Source organism: Cervus canadensis, chromosome 25 (assembly GCF_019320065.1).
Source record: "Cervus canadensis isolate Bull #8, Minnesota chromosome 25, ASM1932006v1, whole genome shotgun sequence".
Classification (NCBI taxonomy): domain Eukaryota; kingdom Metazoa; phylum Chordata; class Mammalia; order Artiodactyla; family Cervidae; genus Cervus; species Cervus canadensis.
In genome coordinates this window covers 25,022,737-25,038,355 of record NC_057410.1, presented here as the reverse complement: position 1 = coordinate 25,038,355, position 15,619 = coordinate 25,022,737, and the positions used below count along the sequence as shown (strand labels likewise).

Sequence of the window (15,619 nt, the reverse complement as noted above, 5' to 3'; positions counted from 1 at the left end):
GGATAGTCTCACACAATGAACTATCCCACCCTCCCTGGTAAATACTAGGCTGCTCCTGTAACTTAAATTTTCATTTGTCCATCTGTAAAATGGGGCTAATAATCTATCTCAAAGATTTTTTTCTTTTTTTAAACCGGCTTTTCCACAAATGGTATAGTATTTATTGCTGTTACTACAGTTGCCTAGTTATAACTACGTGCTATTGATATGTAAGGAAAGCCTTACATTTCTCCGTTGTAAGCCACGGGCCATGATGTCGTTAACTACAGTTTCCAGGAAAACCAGCATATTCCAGGAGGGCTGCGCCCGCAGAGAGAAAAACCTTCTGATGAAAGTCGACCTATGAAAAACTCTTCCTCCCACAGTCTCAAATGTTTGGCGAACCACATTGCCCAGCGGTCCCCGCGTCCCGGGACCGGCGCTCGCACCGTGCATTCTGGGATTGGTAGTTCTCGGCCCCGAGTTGTTGGCCTGCGCTGCCCAGGACCAGGAACTCGACTTCCCGGCTTGCCGCGCGGCCGAGGGAGCAGCCAGGCGACCAGGAAACGGGAAAGATGGCGACTACTCGGCGACGTTGAGGCCGCGTTGGGCGGTTTGGGCTCAAGAGTGGTGAGTCTCGGGCGGTGGAAGCGGTTTCCACGAGCCTGCAGAGAAGGCGAGAGTGAGGGCACAACGGTTGACCCTGTCTCTGGGAGGAGGCGAGGAAGAACGCCATAGGAAAAGGGCACGAGCTTGGAAAGCTCTATCCGGCAGGAGGGAAGGGGCGCGGGCCCCAGTGGGAGTGTTGGCTCCGGCGGGGATAGGGCAGGTCCCTGGACGATGTTACGGGTCAGACCTTTGCCCATGCGCACAGCACCCGTGTTAGCCTCAGTCCGATCTTATTCTTTCATGTTTGGAGTAGCCCTTGCTCCAGTCAAACTGAAACTCTGGCTTTTCTCCCGTAACTAGTCATGCTTTCCCGCCTCTGCGCCTCCTGTATCATTTCTTTTGCCGGGAATGACTTCTTTCCGGCACCCTCAATTACACATCTTCCAATTCAACCTATATTTAAATATTCAAGAGCCACTTCCTCTACACTCTTTCCAGATTTCCTTTTTCAAGTGAAAAGAAACTTCTTTGAACTCCTGCAATAATTCATCTGAGCCTGCATCTTGGTATGTGCCTCATATCCTCTATTGTTTTGTAAGCTTCCTGTGGACAGGATCTTCCTGATTTCCTTTTGTAACTCACATTGTGCCTAGCACTGTGCCTTGCATATGGTGGTTGTTTGATAAATGCATACTTCATTGAATGAAAAAAAAGACTGCCCCTGTCCTGCAAGCACTGAGGAACTCAAAGATCTGGAGGTTTGTGATGAATAGAACCTATAATAAAAGTTGCCTGTTTACTGTCTGCTTATTTGCACCTCTCATTTTCTTCTAAGCTCATTGCACTCAAGCTTTTACTCCCACCATGCCATTAAAAGAGCTCTTGTCATCTCTGTTTTAGAGGCGAGGGTGACTCCTTTTTCTTCCAGTCTTTCTCTACTTGACACAGATCAGCATTCCCTCCTTGAAACACATTTTTGGCTTCTGTGATGGCATACTTTACTATTTCTTTTTTCCATGGCATACTTTACTATCTTTTCTTCTTTTTCACTGGCTATTGTTTCTTTCCAGTTTTCTTCTCTGGCTTCTATGCCTGACTTCTAAATGTTACAATGTTTCAGAGCTTAATCCTGGGTCCTCTTTTTTTAAAAAATTTATTTATGACTGAGTTGGGTCTTAGTTGTAGTCACGGGTTGGGGGGGATGGTGGTGGCAGCGGTGTGGTGTGGGTTTTTTCTTGCCAGCGCTTGGGCTCTCTAGTTGTGGCATGTGGGCTTAGTTGCTCTGCGGCACGTGGGATCTTACTTTCCCGACCAGGGATCCAATCTGTGTCCCCTGCATTGAAAGGTGGGTTTTTAACCACTGGGCCACCAGGGAAGTCCCTGGGTCCTCCTCTATTTTCTTCTTAACTAGAATGCCTACTTAAGTAATAATCATTTAGCATCCTATGGTTTTAAAAGCCATCTGTATATTGATAACTCACGTTACTGTCTCCAACTCTCTCCTAAGTTCCAGAATTGCAGTTTCAGCTGTCTTCTTGGAATCACCACTTGGTTTTCTTATTGACATCTTACATTCACCGTGATCAAAATGAAACATTTAATTTCTTCCTAAATCTTTTCCTTCCCCAGTCTTCTCCAGTCACTAATGGCACTGTGAACCATTTAAGTTGGCCAGACTATGTGTTTAGGAGTTTTAGTATGTCTCCCCTTTATTTCCTGCCTTCATCAGTAAGTCCTGTCAGCTCTGTCTTCAGAATCTGCCTTGAAGTTCTCTACTTCTTTCTGTCTCCACTCTCACTTTTCTAGAACAAACCACTGTTACCTTTTTAAAAATATTTATTTATTTATTTGGCTGTACCGGGTCTTAGTTGTGACACAAGGAATTATTTAGTTGTGGCATACAAACTCTTAGATGTGGCATGTGGAATCTAGCTCCCTAACCAGGGACCAGACCTGGGCCCCTTGCATTGGGAGTGCAGAGTCTTGGCCACTGAACCACCAGAAAGGTCCCCACTGTTATCTTTTGTCTAGACTACCATAATAGCATTCTCAGTGGTTCTGTGTCCATTCTTGCCTTTTGCAAGTCACCAAAGTGATTCTTTAAAAATGTAAAGTAAGACCATATTACTTCCAGTTTAACACCTTTCTAAGGTTCCCACTGCAGTTAAACTAAAATCCAAGTTCTTCTAGCCTGGCCTAAAACACGTTTCCCTGATCTGACTGCTGCCTACCTCCTTGAATGCATCCTGAGTCAGTCTTCCCCCTTGGTCACTGCCACTCCTGACCACATGAGTCTATTTCTTTGGCAGTGCTGCACAGCTTGCAGGATATTAGTTTCCTGACCAAGGATTGAACCTGGCCCTAGCATTGTGAGGGCCTAACTATTGGACCACCAGGGAATTCCACACATGTGTCTATTTTTAGTTAGCAAACATGCTAAGCTAGCTCTTGCCCCACTGTCTTGCTGTTCCTTCTATACAATAAATTCTTTTCTTTGATTTTTACAGACTCTCTATGTCCCATCATTCAAGTCTCAGCTTACATGTCATCTAAAAAATTCTTCCCAGAGCCCTCTTGTTCACGCTGCTCCCCATCACACACCCTGCTTTGTTCTCTTCATTAGCACTTATGCTGTTTGAAATTCTCTTACTTTCTGCCTAACTGCTGTCTGCTTCACTGGAATTTAAGCATTATGAGATCAGAGACTTTGTTTTGTTTACTGCTGAATCTCTAGTACTGGAATAGTTTCTGGCACCTGTCAGGTACTCAGTGAGTATTTGTTGAAATAATGATGATGTCCAGGATGCTTTTTTTTTTTTTCATTTATTTTTATTAGTTGGAGGCTAATTACTTTACAATATTGTAGTGGTTTTTGCCATACATTGTCCAGGATGCTTTATAGAGAAGACTGCCTTACCTCTGGATTGTTTTCTTAGGGCTATAAGTGAAAGAGACATAAGTATAATGTCCATGTGCTATGCATGATGTACTGGCAATTCTGAGGTAAAATAGGTTGTCTCCAGCTTTTTAAAAGTGCTACTTGTTCATTTTTCTTTTCTTTACCTATTCTTAAAGATACATGGCAGGAATTACTTGGGAAAGGGGGATTGTAAGCTGTAGCTTAGGGAAGTGTTATTTCATGGGAACCATTTGGAGATGAAATAAGTTTTGAGAAATATACCGAGGCTTAGGAACGATGATGGTGATGGTACAACAGAGGCAAATTCAGACTTGCTGTCTGAATTTAGCACCTCTCTGAAATAGATTTTGTAGTCTAAAGGGCAGCTGACAGTATGGCATGGTGTTCAGTATCCCCCAGGCAGGATGGGGACAGAACAATTCTTGCTCAAACTTTTTGTGGGACTGGATCATAATCAAGGCTGTAAAAATCTGAGTACGGAATGTCAGAACGTCTGTGACCTCTAGTTTTTGGTACACTTCTTCTTCCTTCCCTCCCTCCTCGCTCTACTCCATCCCTTCCTCCCTTATTTTTAATTCTAAAATAATCATAGATTCACAGTTCAGTTCAGTCACTCAGTCGTGTCCGACTCTTTGTGACCCCATGGACTGCAGCATGCCAAGGCTTCCCTGTCCATCACCAACTCCTGGAGCTTGCTCAAACTCATGTCCATTGAGTCGGTGATGCCATCCACCCATCTCATCCCTTGTCATCCCTTTCTCTGCCCGCCTTCAATCTTTCCCAGCATCAGGGTCTTTTCAAATGAGTCAGTTCAAATCAGGTGGCCAAAGTATTGGAGTTTCAGCTTCAGCATCAGTCCTTCCAATGAATATTCAGGACTGATTTCCTTTAGGATGGATTGGTTTGATCTCCTTGTAGTCCAAGGGACTCTCAAGAGTCTTCTCCAACATCACAGTTCAAAAGCATCAATTCTTCAATGCTCAGCTTTCGTTATAGTCCAACTCTCACATCCATACATGACTACTGGAAAAACCATAGCTTTGACTTGATAGACCTTTGTTGGCAAAGTAATGTCTCTGCTTTTTAATATGCTATCTAGGTTTGTCATGCTTTTCTTCCAAAGAGCAAGTATCTTTTAATTTCATGGCTGCAGTCACCATCTGCAGTGATTTTGGAGCCCCAAAAATAAAGTCTCTCGCTGTTTCCATTAGGTATAGATTCACAGAAAATTTTAAAACCAAAGTGTATGGAGGTCCTATGTACCTGTCACTCAAGTTTTTGCCATTGCATAACTAGAAGTACATTTCTTTTAATCTGTGTAAAAGTGAGTTTCTCTTCTATTTGAACTTAGGTTTTCTTGAGGTGCTGATCATAATCCCACATCTCAAAATTAAACTCCTTTTTTCTCTTTTGAGTTTTCTTTATGCGCTCCAGAGAAATCTCCCTTAGATGTAGATGTGTTGATTGATCCTGGTGGGCTGGCAGATACAGTAGATTCCTAAGATAAGCAATACAAGATATTTCTAGAGATAGCTAGTATACTATTCATTTGGTATCATTTTTTTTAATACTCTTGGAGTTTAATTATATATATACATATATATATACAAAAAGGAATCCCAGAGAGATAGTATTAATGAATAAGAATGGGCCTCTGGAGCCAGACTGCCTGAAACTCTGACACTTAACACCCAGGTTTCCTTAGGCAAGTTACTTTATTTATCTGAGCTTCAGTTTCTTTATCCATAAAGCAGGCATACTACTATATCTTCCAATGAATATTGTTTTGAGATTAAGTAAATTGTTAGGTAAATTGTAAAAAGTTCAGAAAAGAAAAAAAAGTTCAGAAAAGTACCTAGTACATAATAAATACTCATCTTATGCACAATAGATGGCAGGAGAGCTGGCTGATAAGAAGGACCGTGATGCATCACCTTCCAAGGAGGAAAGGAAGCGATCTCGGACTCCTGACAGAGACCGCGACAGAGACCGAGACCGGAAGTCTTCCCCATCTAAAGACAGGAAACGGCATCGTTCAAGGGATAGGCGTAGAGGAATCAGCCGTTCTCGCTCCCGTTCCCGATCCAAGTCTACGGAAAGGTAAAGTAACTTACTGTTTGTTACCTGGAGAGGGAGTGTACATTTCAAACTCCTTTATTCTTGGTTCCTCTGATGCCTCCATATTGGGACATGAGTCTGTCATAGGTTTCTCTACACCTGGGGACCCAGTAGCTCTTAAAGGTAAAGAGGAAACTTGTAAGATGAAGGTCCCAATAACTGAGAAAGATAGTTTATCTGTTCACACAGTCCATGGCCTATCATTGTCGTTAATACTTAGCAGTACAGATTGGAGCTCCAAGACCTTATTAATAGAATTCTCTCATAACTTCTTGGGAAACACATTTTCTAATTTGTAAAATATTACTTTGGGAAGAAAAGAGCATGGGAACCTTCTTAGGGCTGCAGTGCAGGTACATAGGAAATATCACATGATTTCTTAATTGCTCTGTCTTCAGAGATCGTCGGCATAAAGAGCGAGAGCGAGATAAGGAACGAGATCGGAATAAGAAAGACCGAGACCGGGATAAGGATGGGCACCGAAGGGACAAGGACCGCAAGCGATCCAGGTACCTGACGGGTTGGAGTGGGCTTTAGGGCAACGCCCTCACTGCTTCTCTGCATCTCAGCTTTCCCTGTTTCATGGGAAAGTGAATTTTCCACAGTGAATCCTGTTGGTAGTTATTGCAGAGCTGTCTTTTAGAAGGCACACATCTTCTTTAGAATGTATAACCAGTTAGTGAAGTCACAGCCCCTTGAGGGTCAGCTTGTTCTTAGAATTTTGAAATTTTCTAGGTTACCAGCCAACAGAACATTCCTATAGCTCCATCAGACCATTCAGTTTTCTACCCAGAATATACAACATGTACTCGTTGGGTTAGCTTAATGTGCCAATATCATGATCTCATTGTTCTGGAAACTTTCTATACAAAGTTTTTATTAGGCCCTGAACATGCATCACCGACTTGATGGGCATGAGTTTGAATAAACTCCAGGAGTTGGTGATGGACAGGGAGGCCTGGCGTGCGGCGATTCATGGGGTTGCAAAGAGTCAGACACGACTGAGTGACTGAACTGAACTGAACTGATGTAGGTTAGAATTCAGGGCGAAGGACAGAATCCTCATAACACACACTGTGGTTATTTGAGATCTCTTGTATATTAAGCTTATAGCAGATGTGGGAAAAAGACTGCTGGGACTGATAGGAAGGAGAAATGAGCAAAATACATATATAGCAGTATCTGGGAAGGGTGTGGGTGGTGGCCATGTTGGCTGAATTCATTGTGCATTACAAAGTAAGGCAGAGTCTTTTTTTTCCCTTCTGATGTGCATTTGCTATTTGGAGGAATTTTTTTTTAATTGAAATATAGTTGATTTACAATATTGTGTTAGTTTCAGATGTATAGTGAAGTGATTTCAGTTACACATATATATTTTTTCCAATTCTTTTCCATTATAGGTTACTATGAAATATTGAATGTAATCCCCTGTGCTACAAAGTGAATCCTGTTGTTTATTTTATATATAGTAGTGTGTATCTGTTAATCCCATACTCCTCACTTAGCCTTCCCTGCCTTCTTTCCCCTTTGGTAACCATAAGTTTGTTTTCTGTGTCTGTGAGTCTGTTTCTGTTTTTGTAAATAATTCATTTGATTATTTTTTCTATTCCATGTATAAGTGATATCATCTAATATTTGTCTTTCTGACTGACTACTCGGTATGATAATCTGTGTCTATACATGTTGCTGCAAATGGTAATATTTCATTGTTTTTTGTGACTAATGTTCGGAGGAAATATTTTTGATATCAGTAGTTAAGACCCACTTCCCAGAGGAGATTAGTCTCAGAAAAGGAGATTCAGGTAGCATGAGGTCAAGACAGGGCCATCATTAGGTTTCAGAGCAGGCAGAGTGACCAGGCCTGCAAAAGGAACTTCAGGACTTGTTGGATGACCATGGGCCAGTCTTGTTGAGTCATGGGAAAACTTCCATTCTCTTTCGGGGAGCTCAGTCTGAATCTCATTCAGGGGCTAGAGTAACAGTGATGTGGGGAGTCCTCTGGTGGTCCAGTGGTTAAGACTCCTCGCTTCCACTGCAATGGATCCCTGGTTGGGGAACTAAGATCTCACATGCTTCACAGCATGGCCAAAAAAAAGTGATGTGGACTTTTCCCCTGTTCCTTTGCCTTAAAGTTTATCTCCTGGCCGAGGAAAAGATTTTAAATCTCGGAAAGACAGAGACTCTAGAAAGGATGAAGAGGATGAACATGGTGATAAGAAGCCTAAGGTAAAAAGAGGAAGAATTTGTTTTTTTCCCTTATCATCCTCTTCAGTTTAAGCCTGACTTTGTTGTTCTTCAGAGGGAGAGAGCCTCTGTGGACTGAAGTCCTGTGTTTTATCTTCAGGCCCAGCCATTATCCCTAGAGGAACTTCTGGCCAAGAAAAAGGCCGAGGAGGAAGCCGAGGCCAAGGTAAGAGCTTGAGGGTCTGTATTAGTTGCCTAGGATTGCCATGACAGAACATACGGACTGAGTGACTTAAACAATAGAAACTTATCTTCTCATAGTTCTGGAGGTTAGAAGCTCAAGATCAAATGGGATTGTTTCTTCTGCGGCTTCTCTCCCTTGCTTGTAGGTGGATGGCTTTTCCATCTTCACATGCTCTTCCCTCTATGTACAGGCCTGTGGTGTCTCTGTGTGTCCAAGTGTTCTTATAAAGATACAGTCAGATCTGTGTAGGGCCCACCTTTGGAGCCTCATTTGACCTTATCACCTCTCTAAAGCCTCTGTCTCTAAATATAGTCCACTCAGAGGGATGGGAGTTAAGGGCTTCAACATGCAGATCTTGAGGGAGACATAGTTACCAGGCCTGTTTGTGTTTTCCTTACACATTTAACGCTTGGACAGGTATTTCTGGGCCCCTTGCCGTCTCGCCATCTGTGACGTGAGTCTACCCTGTCCCCAGATCCATGTTTACAGTTGTAATCTGTTTTGTAGCCCAAGTTCCTCTCCAAAGCAGAACGAGAGGCTGAAGCCCTGAAACGACGGCAACAGGAGGTGGAGGAGCGGCAGAGGATGCTTGAAGAAGAGAGGAAGAAAAGGAAACAGTTCCAAGACTTGGGCCGGAAAATGTTGGGTTCGTTTTCTTACCCTGTGGCCCTCGATGGGGTAGGAAAGGGTGGGACAGGATTGCGGTGTCACTCAGAAGGGCTTGAGACCTGTTTGAGTTTGGAAGAGGGTGGCTGGGGCACGTTCATGAGAAACATCTCTTTCTGTTAGGTCTTCATTCCTCTTGTATCATAAATGTCCCCCCTTCCTTTTTACTCATTTGGTGTCTGTTGTTTGGATGATCTCCATGCTCTCTTTTTTCTTCCACTGAGTTCTCCTGCAGCTTTGTTCTCTTTGGTCTGCAGAAGACCCTCAGGAACGGGAACGTCGGGAGCGCAGGGAGAGGATGGAGAGGGAGACCAATGGGAATGAAGATGAGGAAGGGCGGCAGAAGATCCGGGAGGAGAAGGATAAGAGCAAGGAGCTGCACGCCATTAAGGTTCGGGCCCCACCGTCCACACATGCAAATGAGGTTTAGCTGTGTGGCCGTTCTGATGTTTCTATGTGAGGTTTGGGCCTCCTGCTTGAAGGGCTTGTGTTCTGTTCCTGGGCAGGAGCGTTACCTCGGTGGCATCAAGAAGCGGCGCCGGACAAGGCATCTCAACGACCGCAAGTTTGTCTTTGAGTGGGATGCGTCTGAGGACACTTCCATCGACTACAACCCCTTGTGAGTGGCTTCATGCCTCAGCGCTAGGTCTTTTAAACTAGGCAGTTGCTAGAGAGAATCAGTGACTACAGAGATAGAAGTGAGATAGGCTGGGATGGGGAGATGGGTAAAACAGTAGTCAGCCGGCCCTCTGGGTGGGGAAAGACTCTGACTGAAAGGGTAACTGGTACACCTTCAGCCTTGTGCTTAGCAGCTCCTTCTCTTTTCCTCTTCCTCTGTCTCAATCCCAGGTACAAAGAACGGCACCAGGTACAGTTGTTGGGGCGAGGCTTCATTGCAGGCATTGACCTGAAGCAGCAGAAACGAGAGCAGTCGCGTTTCTATGGAGACCTAATGGAGAAGAGGCGGACACTGGAAGAAAAGGAGCAGGAGGAGTGAGTGGTCAGGGCTATGGGTGGTGGGGCACAGCTGAGTCTACAGGAAGGAGATGGGGAGGATATGGACCCCATTTATTCCCTGTATCCTGCTCCAGGGCAAGACTCCGCAAACTTCGAAAGAAGGAAGCCAAGCAACGCTGGGATGATCGGCATTGGTCCCAGAAAAAGTTGGATGAGATGACAGACAGGGACTGGCGGATCTTCCGCGAGGACTACAGCATCACCACCAAAGGTGGCAAGATCCCCAATCCCATCCGATCCTGGAAAGACTCTTCTCTGCCTCCACACATCTTGGAGGTCATCGATAAGTGTGGCTACAAGGTGAGAACAAGTAGACTGGCCCAGAGATCTGACATGTTGCCAGATTCTAGGGGGTACATACTTAGTTTGAAAACAGAAAACTTTGTTCCTTGACTGTTTGGTGCCTTCTCTGCCAGTGGGCACCAAGGTGACGTTGTCAGTTTCTGAAGTATTGTTTGTTCGTTGTGTTTCTTCTCGGGTCCCATACCTTTTCACTGTGTTTGGCTTTTTCCCATTGTGCCCACCCTGACAGCAGCAGCCCAGGTAGCATAATTCTGTCAGTACTCATTGCTGTCTGTGGGTCACTGCAGGAGCCAACACCTATCCAGCGTCAGGCAATCCCCATTGGGCTACAGAATCGTGACATCATTGGAGTGGCTGAGACTGGCAGCGGCAAGACAGCAGCCTTCCTCATCCCGTTGCTAGTCTGGATTACCACTCTCCCCAAAATTGACAGGTGAGAGCAGCCGACATTGGTTCCACTGGGTGGGAAAGGTGAAAATGGCAAATGAGCATTTGGTCTTCTTTTTAAGTCTATAATCAGAAGGCCCCTTCTTTATTTAGTCTGGGTCAGATATTAGGGAATAATTGGATCATGATATCAAAGAAGCATATGGTTATTTTATTACTGGTACAGATCACTCCTTGGAGTGCTTGGCTGTCCTGGAGTCTGATTTTTAAGAGCACTTGTTGCGTTCTTTTCCCACCACCCTCCCCATTCTCATAGCTGCCCTTAAGAGTGACTTTATCTTGCTCCTGTTTGTGGTTGGATGAGAACCAAAGCTCATGAAACTGCGGGCTGCCCCATTTACCACAGGATCGAAGAGTCCGACCAGGGCCCTTACGCTATCATCCTGGCCCCCACTCGTGAGCTGGCGCAGCAGATTGAGGAAGAGACCATCAAGTTTGGGAAGCCGCTGGGCATCCGCACCGTGGCCGTCATCGGCGGCATCTCCAGGGAAGACCAGGGCTTCCGGCTGCGCATGGGCTGTGAGGTCAGTCCACCTGGCCAGCAGCCGGCCCGCTGTCTGGGACGGAGCTGTTTCTAGCTCTGCTGTAGATGCACAGTAAATGACAAAAGGGGCTGGTTTGTAGATATGTGCTGTTATTTATGGAGGACTTAGGCACCAGGGATGGTACTTTGCACATCATTAATTGTCACAGTCACCTTAAGAGAATGGATAATGGTACTTCCATTTTACAGATGAAGCTGAGGATCAAGTTAATAACTTGCTCAGAGTCACAGCTGGTGATGGGCAGAACTGAGATTCATGTCTGAAGGCTGTGCTCTTAATCACTCTGCCAGACTGCGTCATTGATTTTGCTTTGCATTCTTCTCAGGATAGGGAAGGAGAGCTTTTTAACAAGAAGTCTGCTGGAGGAATTGAGTCTTCTGCAGGCTTCCTAATCCTACTATCCAACCCCCTCCACTGTATCACTTAGTCTCTCTTCCATCTAAGAAATTTCCTGTTGATGTTGCCTCTTCCATCTAACCCCTGGACCTTACCCAGAGACCCCATTCATTCCTGAGAAAAAAAATCCAAGTGATTTCATGCCAGTTCTCTGGAATTTTCACTGCCAAACCTACGTGGAGTTTGGGGGCCAAGTTTCTTAGCATTGGGGATCTGTTGCCCAAGTAGGTGGATAGTTGGCAAGAGGGGGAGGAAAGGGTACCTGCTGGGGCCACACGTGACTCCCCTGTACCCCCCAGATAGTGATCGCTACCCCGGGACGTCTGATCGATGTGCTGGAGAACCGCTACCTGGTGCTGAGCCGCTGTACCTATGTGGTTCTGGACGAGGCAGACAGGATGATTGACATGGGCTTTGAGCCAGACGTCCAGAAGATCCTGGAGCACATGCCTGTCAGCAATCAGAAGCCGGACACAGATGAGGCCGAGGACCCTGAGAAGATGCTGGCCAACTTTGAGTCAGGAAAACACAAGTACCGCCAAGTAAGGCTGCTTCCCCAGGCCAGGAGAAGTTGGGCAAGTTGCCAAACCTGCTCTTGGGCCCTTCTTGCCCTTGGCGGGCCAGAGCACATGTTCCCAGAATGGTGAGGCATGGCTACGTACCGTCCTCTCACAATACTAGCAGTGTAGCCTCTTAGCCTGGAAGGATGATTCTGGAGAGTCATGTTGCTGCTGCGGCCGCCGCAGGCACTGGCAAATCACTCAGCCCTTCCTTCCTGTTATCATAAGGTAGAAAGTACTCTGCTGAATAGGCACTGAGGAAAGAAGTGGGACGGCAAGGGGCAGTTTTCTGAAACACTGTTTCCTGCCCAGGCTCATTTTGTTTTTTAGTTTGGACTGCGCTGCTTGTGCTGGTGGTGGGATGTGTGGTGTGTCTGCCTGAGCTCAGGGCTAGACGTCTTGTTTACACAGACAGTCATGTTCACGGCCACCATGCCCCCAGCGGTAGAGCGTCTGGCCCGGAGCTATCTTCGGCGACCTGCTGTGGTATACATTGGTTCTGCAGGCAAGCCCCATGAACGTGTGGAACAGAAAGTCTTCCTCATGTCAGAGTCCGAAAAGAGGTATGGGGGCACCTGAGTCAAGGGAAACAGAATGGAGAAGTGGCTCTTTTTAGTGCGAGTGGTGGCTGGAGAGTGATTGTTCTGCCACGGTGAAGAGTTTCTATTTTCTTGTTCAGAATTCCGTGGGCATTGGAGATTCTGGAATTGGTGTTTGTAGATCAGGGTTGGGCATTTCACTAGGAGTGGAGGGGTAGCATGTGTGTCATTTTTCTCATCATTTTCTCCCCAGGAAAAAGCTGCTGGCAATCTTGGAGCAAGGCTTTGATCCACCCATCATCATTTTTGTCAACCAGAAGAAGGGCTGTGATGTTTTGGCCAAATCCCTGGAGAAGATGGGGGTGTGTCTGGCAGGGGAGGGCAATGCCTTGTCTCTTTGGCGCTGCTTTCTGAAACTAGTCGGGCCCCCTGGGCTCCTGCTTTCAATGCCGATCCATTCTTGAACCTTTACTGTATTTAACAAGTCAGGGTCAGAGGGAAAGGGGTGGTAGATGGGGATAAAGAGGACTTGGTCAGTTGCTGTGACTCCCTGTCCATTCCAGCAGTGCCAGCCACAGCTGCCTTGGGTTTTCCTTGAGGTGGGCTGGGGCCAGGGAGACACATATCCTGGCAGGATCTGAAGGTGTGGAGTGGAGTGGGTTGGAGTGTTTTGTTTTCAAGTATGTTTGGGAGAGGGGTTGGCGTGGTCAGGAGGGAGATGTTAGTGATCAGTGTCCTTTGCTCCTGAATCTGGTGTTTGAGGGGAAGGGTGTGTCCTCTCCACTCAGCGCTTAAACATCCTTAAATTTCTTGGTCCTTGCTTTCCACCCTCATCTCGCCCTCATTCTCTCTTTCACTGCTTGTCATCTGTCTGGCTCCACGTCTCATGCCTGATTGCCCTACCTTTAACCTTGCCCTGTTTGTCTTCCCCACCCCCATCTCTCCCATCCCTTTCTTCAGCTCATCTGTTCCCTTCTTACTTCAATTGCCCTTGTTCTCTCTCCTGCCTCCTTTCCCCTTCCTTCTCCCTCTCCTCTCTGCATTTCTCCCTCCCTGTCCACTATCTCCTGCCTTCTGTGTCTCTCTGTGATCCCATTGCTCTTTCTTCACCTCACCATTCTTCCAACAGTACAACGCTTGTACGCTGCACGGTGGAAAAGGCCAGGAGCAGCGAGAGTTTGCACTATCCAACCTCAAGGCTGGGGCCAAGGATATTTTGGTGGCTACAGATGTGGCGGGTCGTGGTATCGACATCCAAGATGTATCTATGGTCGTCAACTATGACATGGCCAAGAACATTGAGGGTGAGTGCAGGGGAGAGCAGCTTCACTCCAGGTAAAGGGTGATTCCTTGCCTGCTTCTTCTCGAATATCTCCACTGAGGGGGCCACGGCTGTCAGCTCTCTCAGCCTCGAGCCTGGGGTTGCTTGTTCCCGTGAGAAGAGCTCCTGTCCTTCATCTGCACCTGGGACAGCACTCTGTCTTCTGGGTGTGGAGGAGAGTGGAGCTGGGCCACCCTGTCTGGGTGTGATAGGGTGACCTCCATCAGCAGTGCTGCTGGGGAGAGCACCGCGGGCCCTGCAGCTTCAGGCAGCATGCTCTGTGTTTACTGCCCTCGGCGGTGTGGCAGGGAAGAGGGTGCTTTTAGAAGTGGAGGCCTCAGACACTGCCCACCAGGGCATCTGGCGTGGTGCCCTGACATTTCTCCCCCTCCCCAGATTACATCCACCGCATTGGCCGCACGGGACGAGCAGGCAAGAGTGGTGTGGCCATCACCTTCCTCACCAAAGAGGACTCTGCTGTGTTCTATGAGCTGAAGCAAGCCATTCTGGAGAGCCCAGTATCCTCCTGCCCGCCAGAGCTAGCCAACCATCCTGACGCCCAGCACAAACCAGGCACCATCCTCACCAAGAAGCGCCGGGAAGAGACCATCTTTGCCTGACACAGCACTCACCCCGGGGTTCAGGGCCATGCTCTGGAGCCTGTTCTTCAGGACCCTCACATCTCTTCCCAGGTCCTCACTCTTCCAGGGGCTTAGGAAGCAATCAGACTCCTGGCCCAGGCCCTCAGGTCTGAAGGCCTGAATGCAGATCTGTCAAAGGGGAGGAAGCTGCTCCAGGAGGCAGGCAGAACAAACTACCAGGGTTTTGGCCCAGCTCTGCCCCTCAGGCGGGCTTTGGGATTGCATCGGGCCATCCTCTCTTGCCAGTTAAAGGGGCAGCCAATTGGCATCGCCTCCCAGACTGATCAAAAACCTGGCTGCTGGGCTGGGACTTCTTTGGCACAGACTTGACTGCCTAAGCTATGGCACCATTGTTGCCCTAGATGACCCAGGGAATTGGGTACTGAGGATTATGGACCTTGGACTCCTACCGTCATTTTGACAGCCGTTTGCCCTTTTGGATTATAAAACAAGTCGAGAGCCTTGTTTAGAGTTGTGCACGGCCCCTGTGCCAAGGGGTGTTGTGCACTCGAGGCGTCCCTCATCCAGGGAATTTTTATAGTAGATGAGGGGACAGGGTGAGCTGGCTGAGTCCATCTTGAAGTCAGTGAAATTTCTGTTTTCTATTCTCTGAGAAGATGAGTTTGTATGTTCTGAGAATAAACACATGAATATTAAGGCTGTGTCTAGTTCTAGCTAAACTCATCTCCCAGGTCCTCCCTAGTACCACAGGAGACAGAAGGACGGCACTGGGCACAGTGGGTTGACTTGGGAGATGAAGGAAAATCACATCCGAAAAAGATCCTTGGGTCTAGGCTGTTAGTCTTAAGTCTCTAGGAAGCACTTGAGGGGAGATGGGAAAGGCAGTGACAGTGGGATTGTCATGCATCTTCCCTCAGCTCTGGCTTCACAAAACTTGTAGCTCTGGCCTGGACAGCCTCCTGGGGTCTTCACACAAGGGTGAGGAAGGAAAGCAGCTGTGAAACTCTGGCAGAAGCACAGTCAGAACTGTTCTCCCACCCTGGAACAGTGTGCTTGACCCAGAGTCTTCAGGACCATTGCTTGTGGCTCTGGGATTGCTGAGCCCACTGCTCTGGAAGGTGAGGTGATGGGCACCAGAGACAGCAAGGAGAGATGAGCTGGGCCCAGCT

The 15,619-nt window shown here is 47.0% G+C and overlaps 1 protein-coding gene across 2 annotated transcripts; it reads left to right on the top strand.

Moving 5' to 3' along the window:
• Window positions 1–494: 494 nt before the first annotated feature.
• On the top strand, window positions 495–15,143 carry DDX23 (DEAD-box helicase 23). 2 transcript variants are annotated; one of them, XM_043446558.1, is made up of 17 exons: window positions 495–609; window positions 5,400–5,608; window positions 6,025–6,135; window positions 7,759–7,852; window positions 7,971–8,036; window positions 8,562–8,700; window positions 8,978–9,111; window positions 9,227–9,339; window positions 9,570–9,713; window positions 9,812–10,037; window positions 10,328–10,473; window positions 10,834–11,011; window positions 11,728–11,970; window positions 12,400–12,551; window positions 12,781–12,889; window positions 13,657–13,831; window positions 14,245–15,143. In XM_043446558.1, the coding sequence occupies exons 2-17, from the start codon at window positions 5,400–5,402 to the stop codon at window positions 14,466–14,468; spliced, it is 2,463 nt and encodes an 820-aa protein (XP_043302493.1). In that variant the 5' UTR covers window positions 495–609; the 3' UTR covers window positions 14,469–15,143. The 2 variants fall into 2 exon arrangements, with proteins under 2 accessions (XP_043302493.1, XP_043302494.1); XM_043446559.1 differs by lacking the exon at window positions 495–609 and adding an exon at window positions 1,092–1,154.
• The last annotated feature ends 476 nt before the right edge of the window (window positions 15,144–15,619 follow it).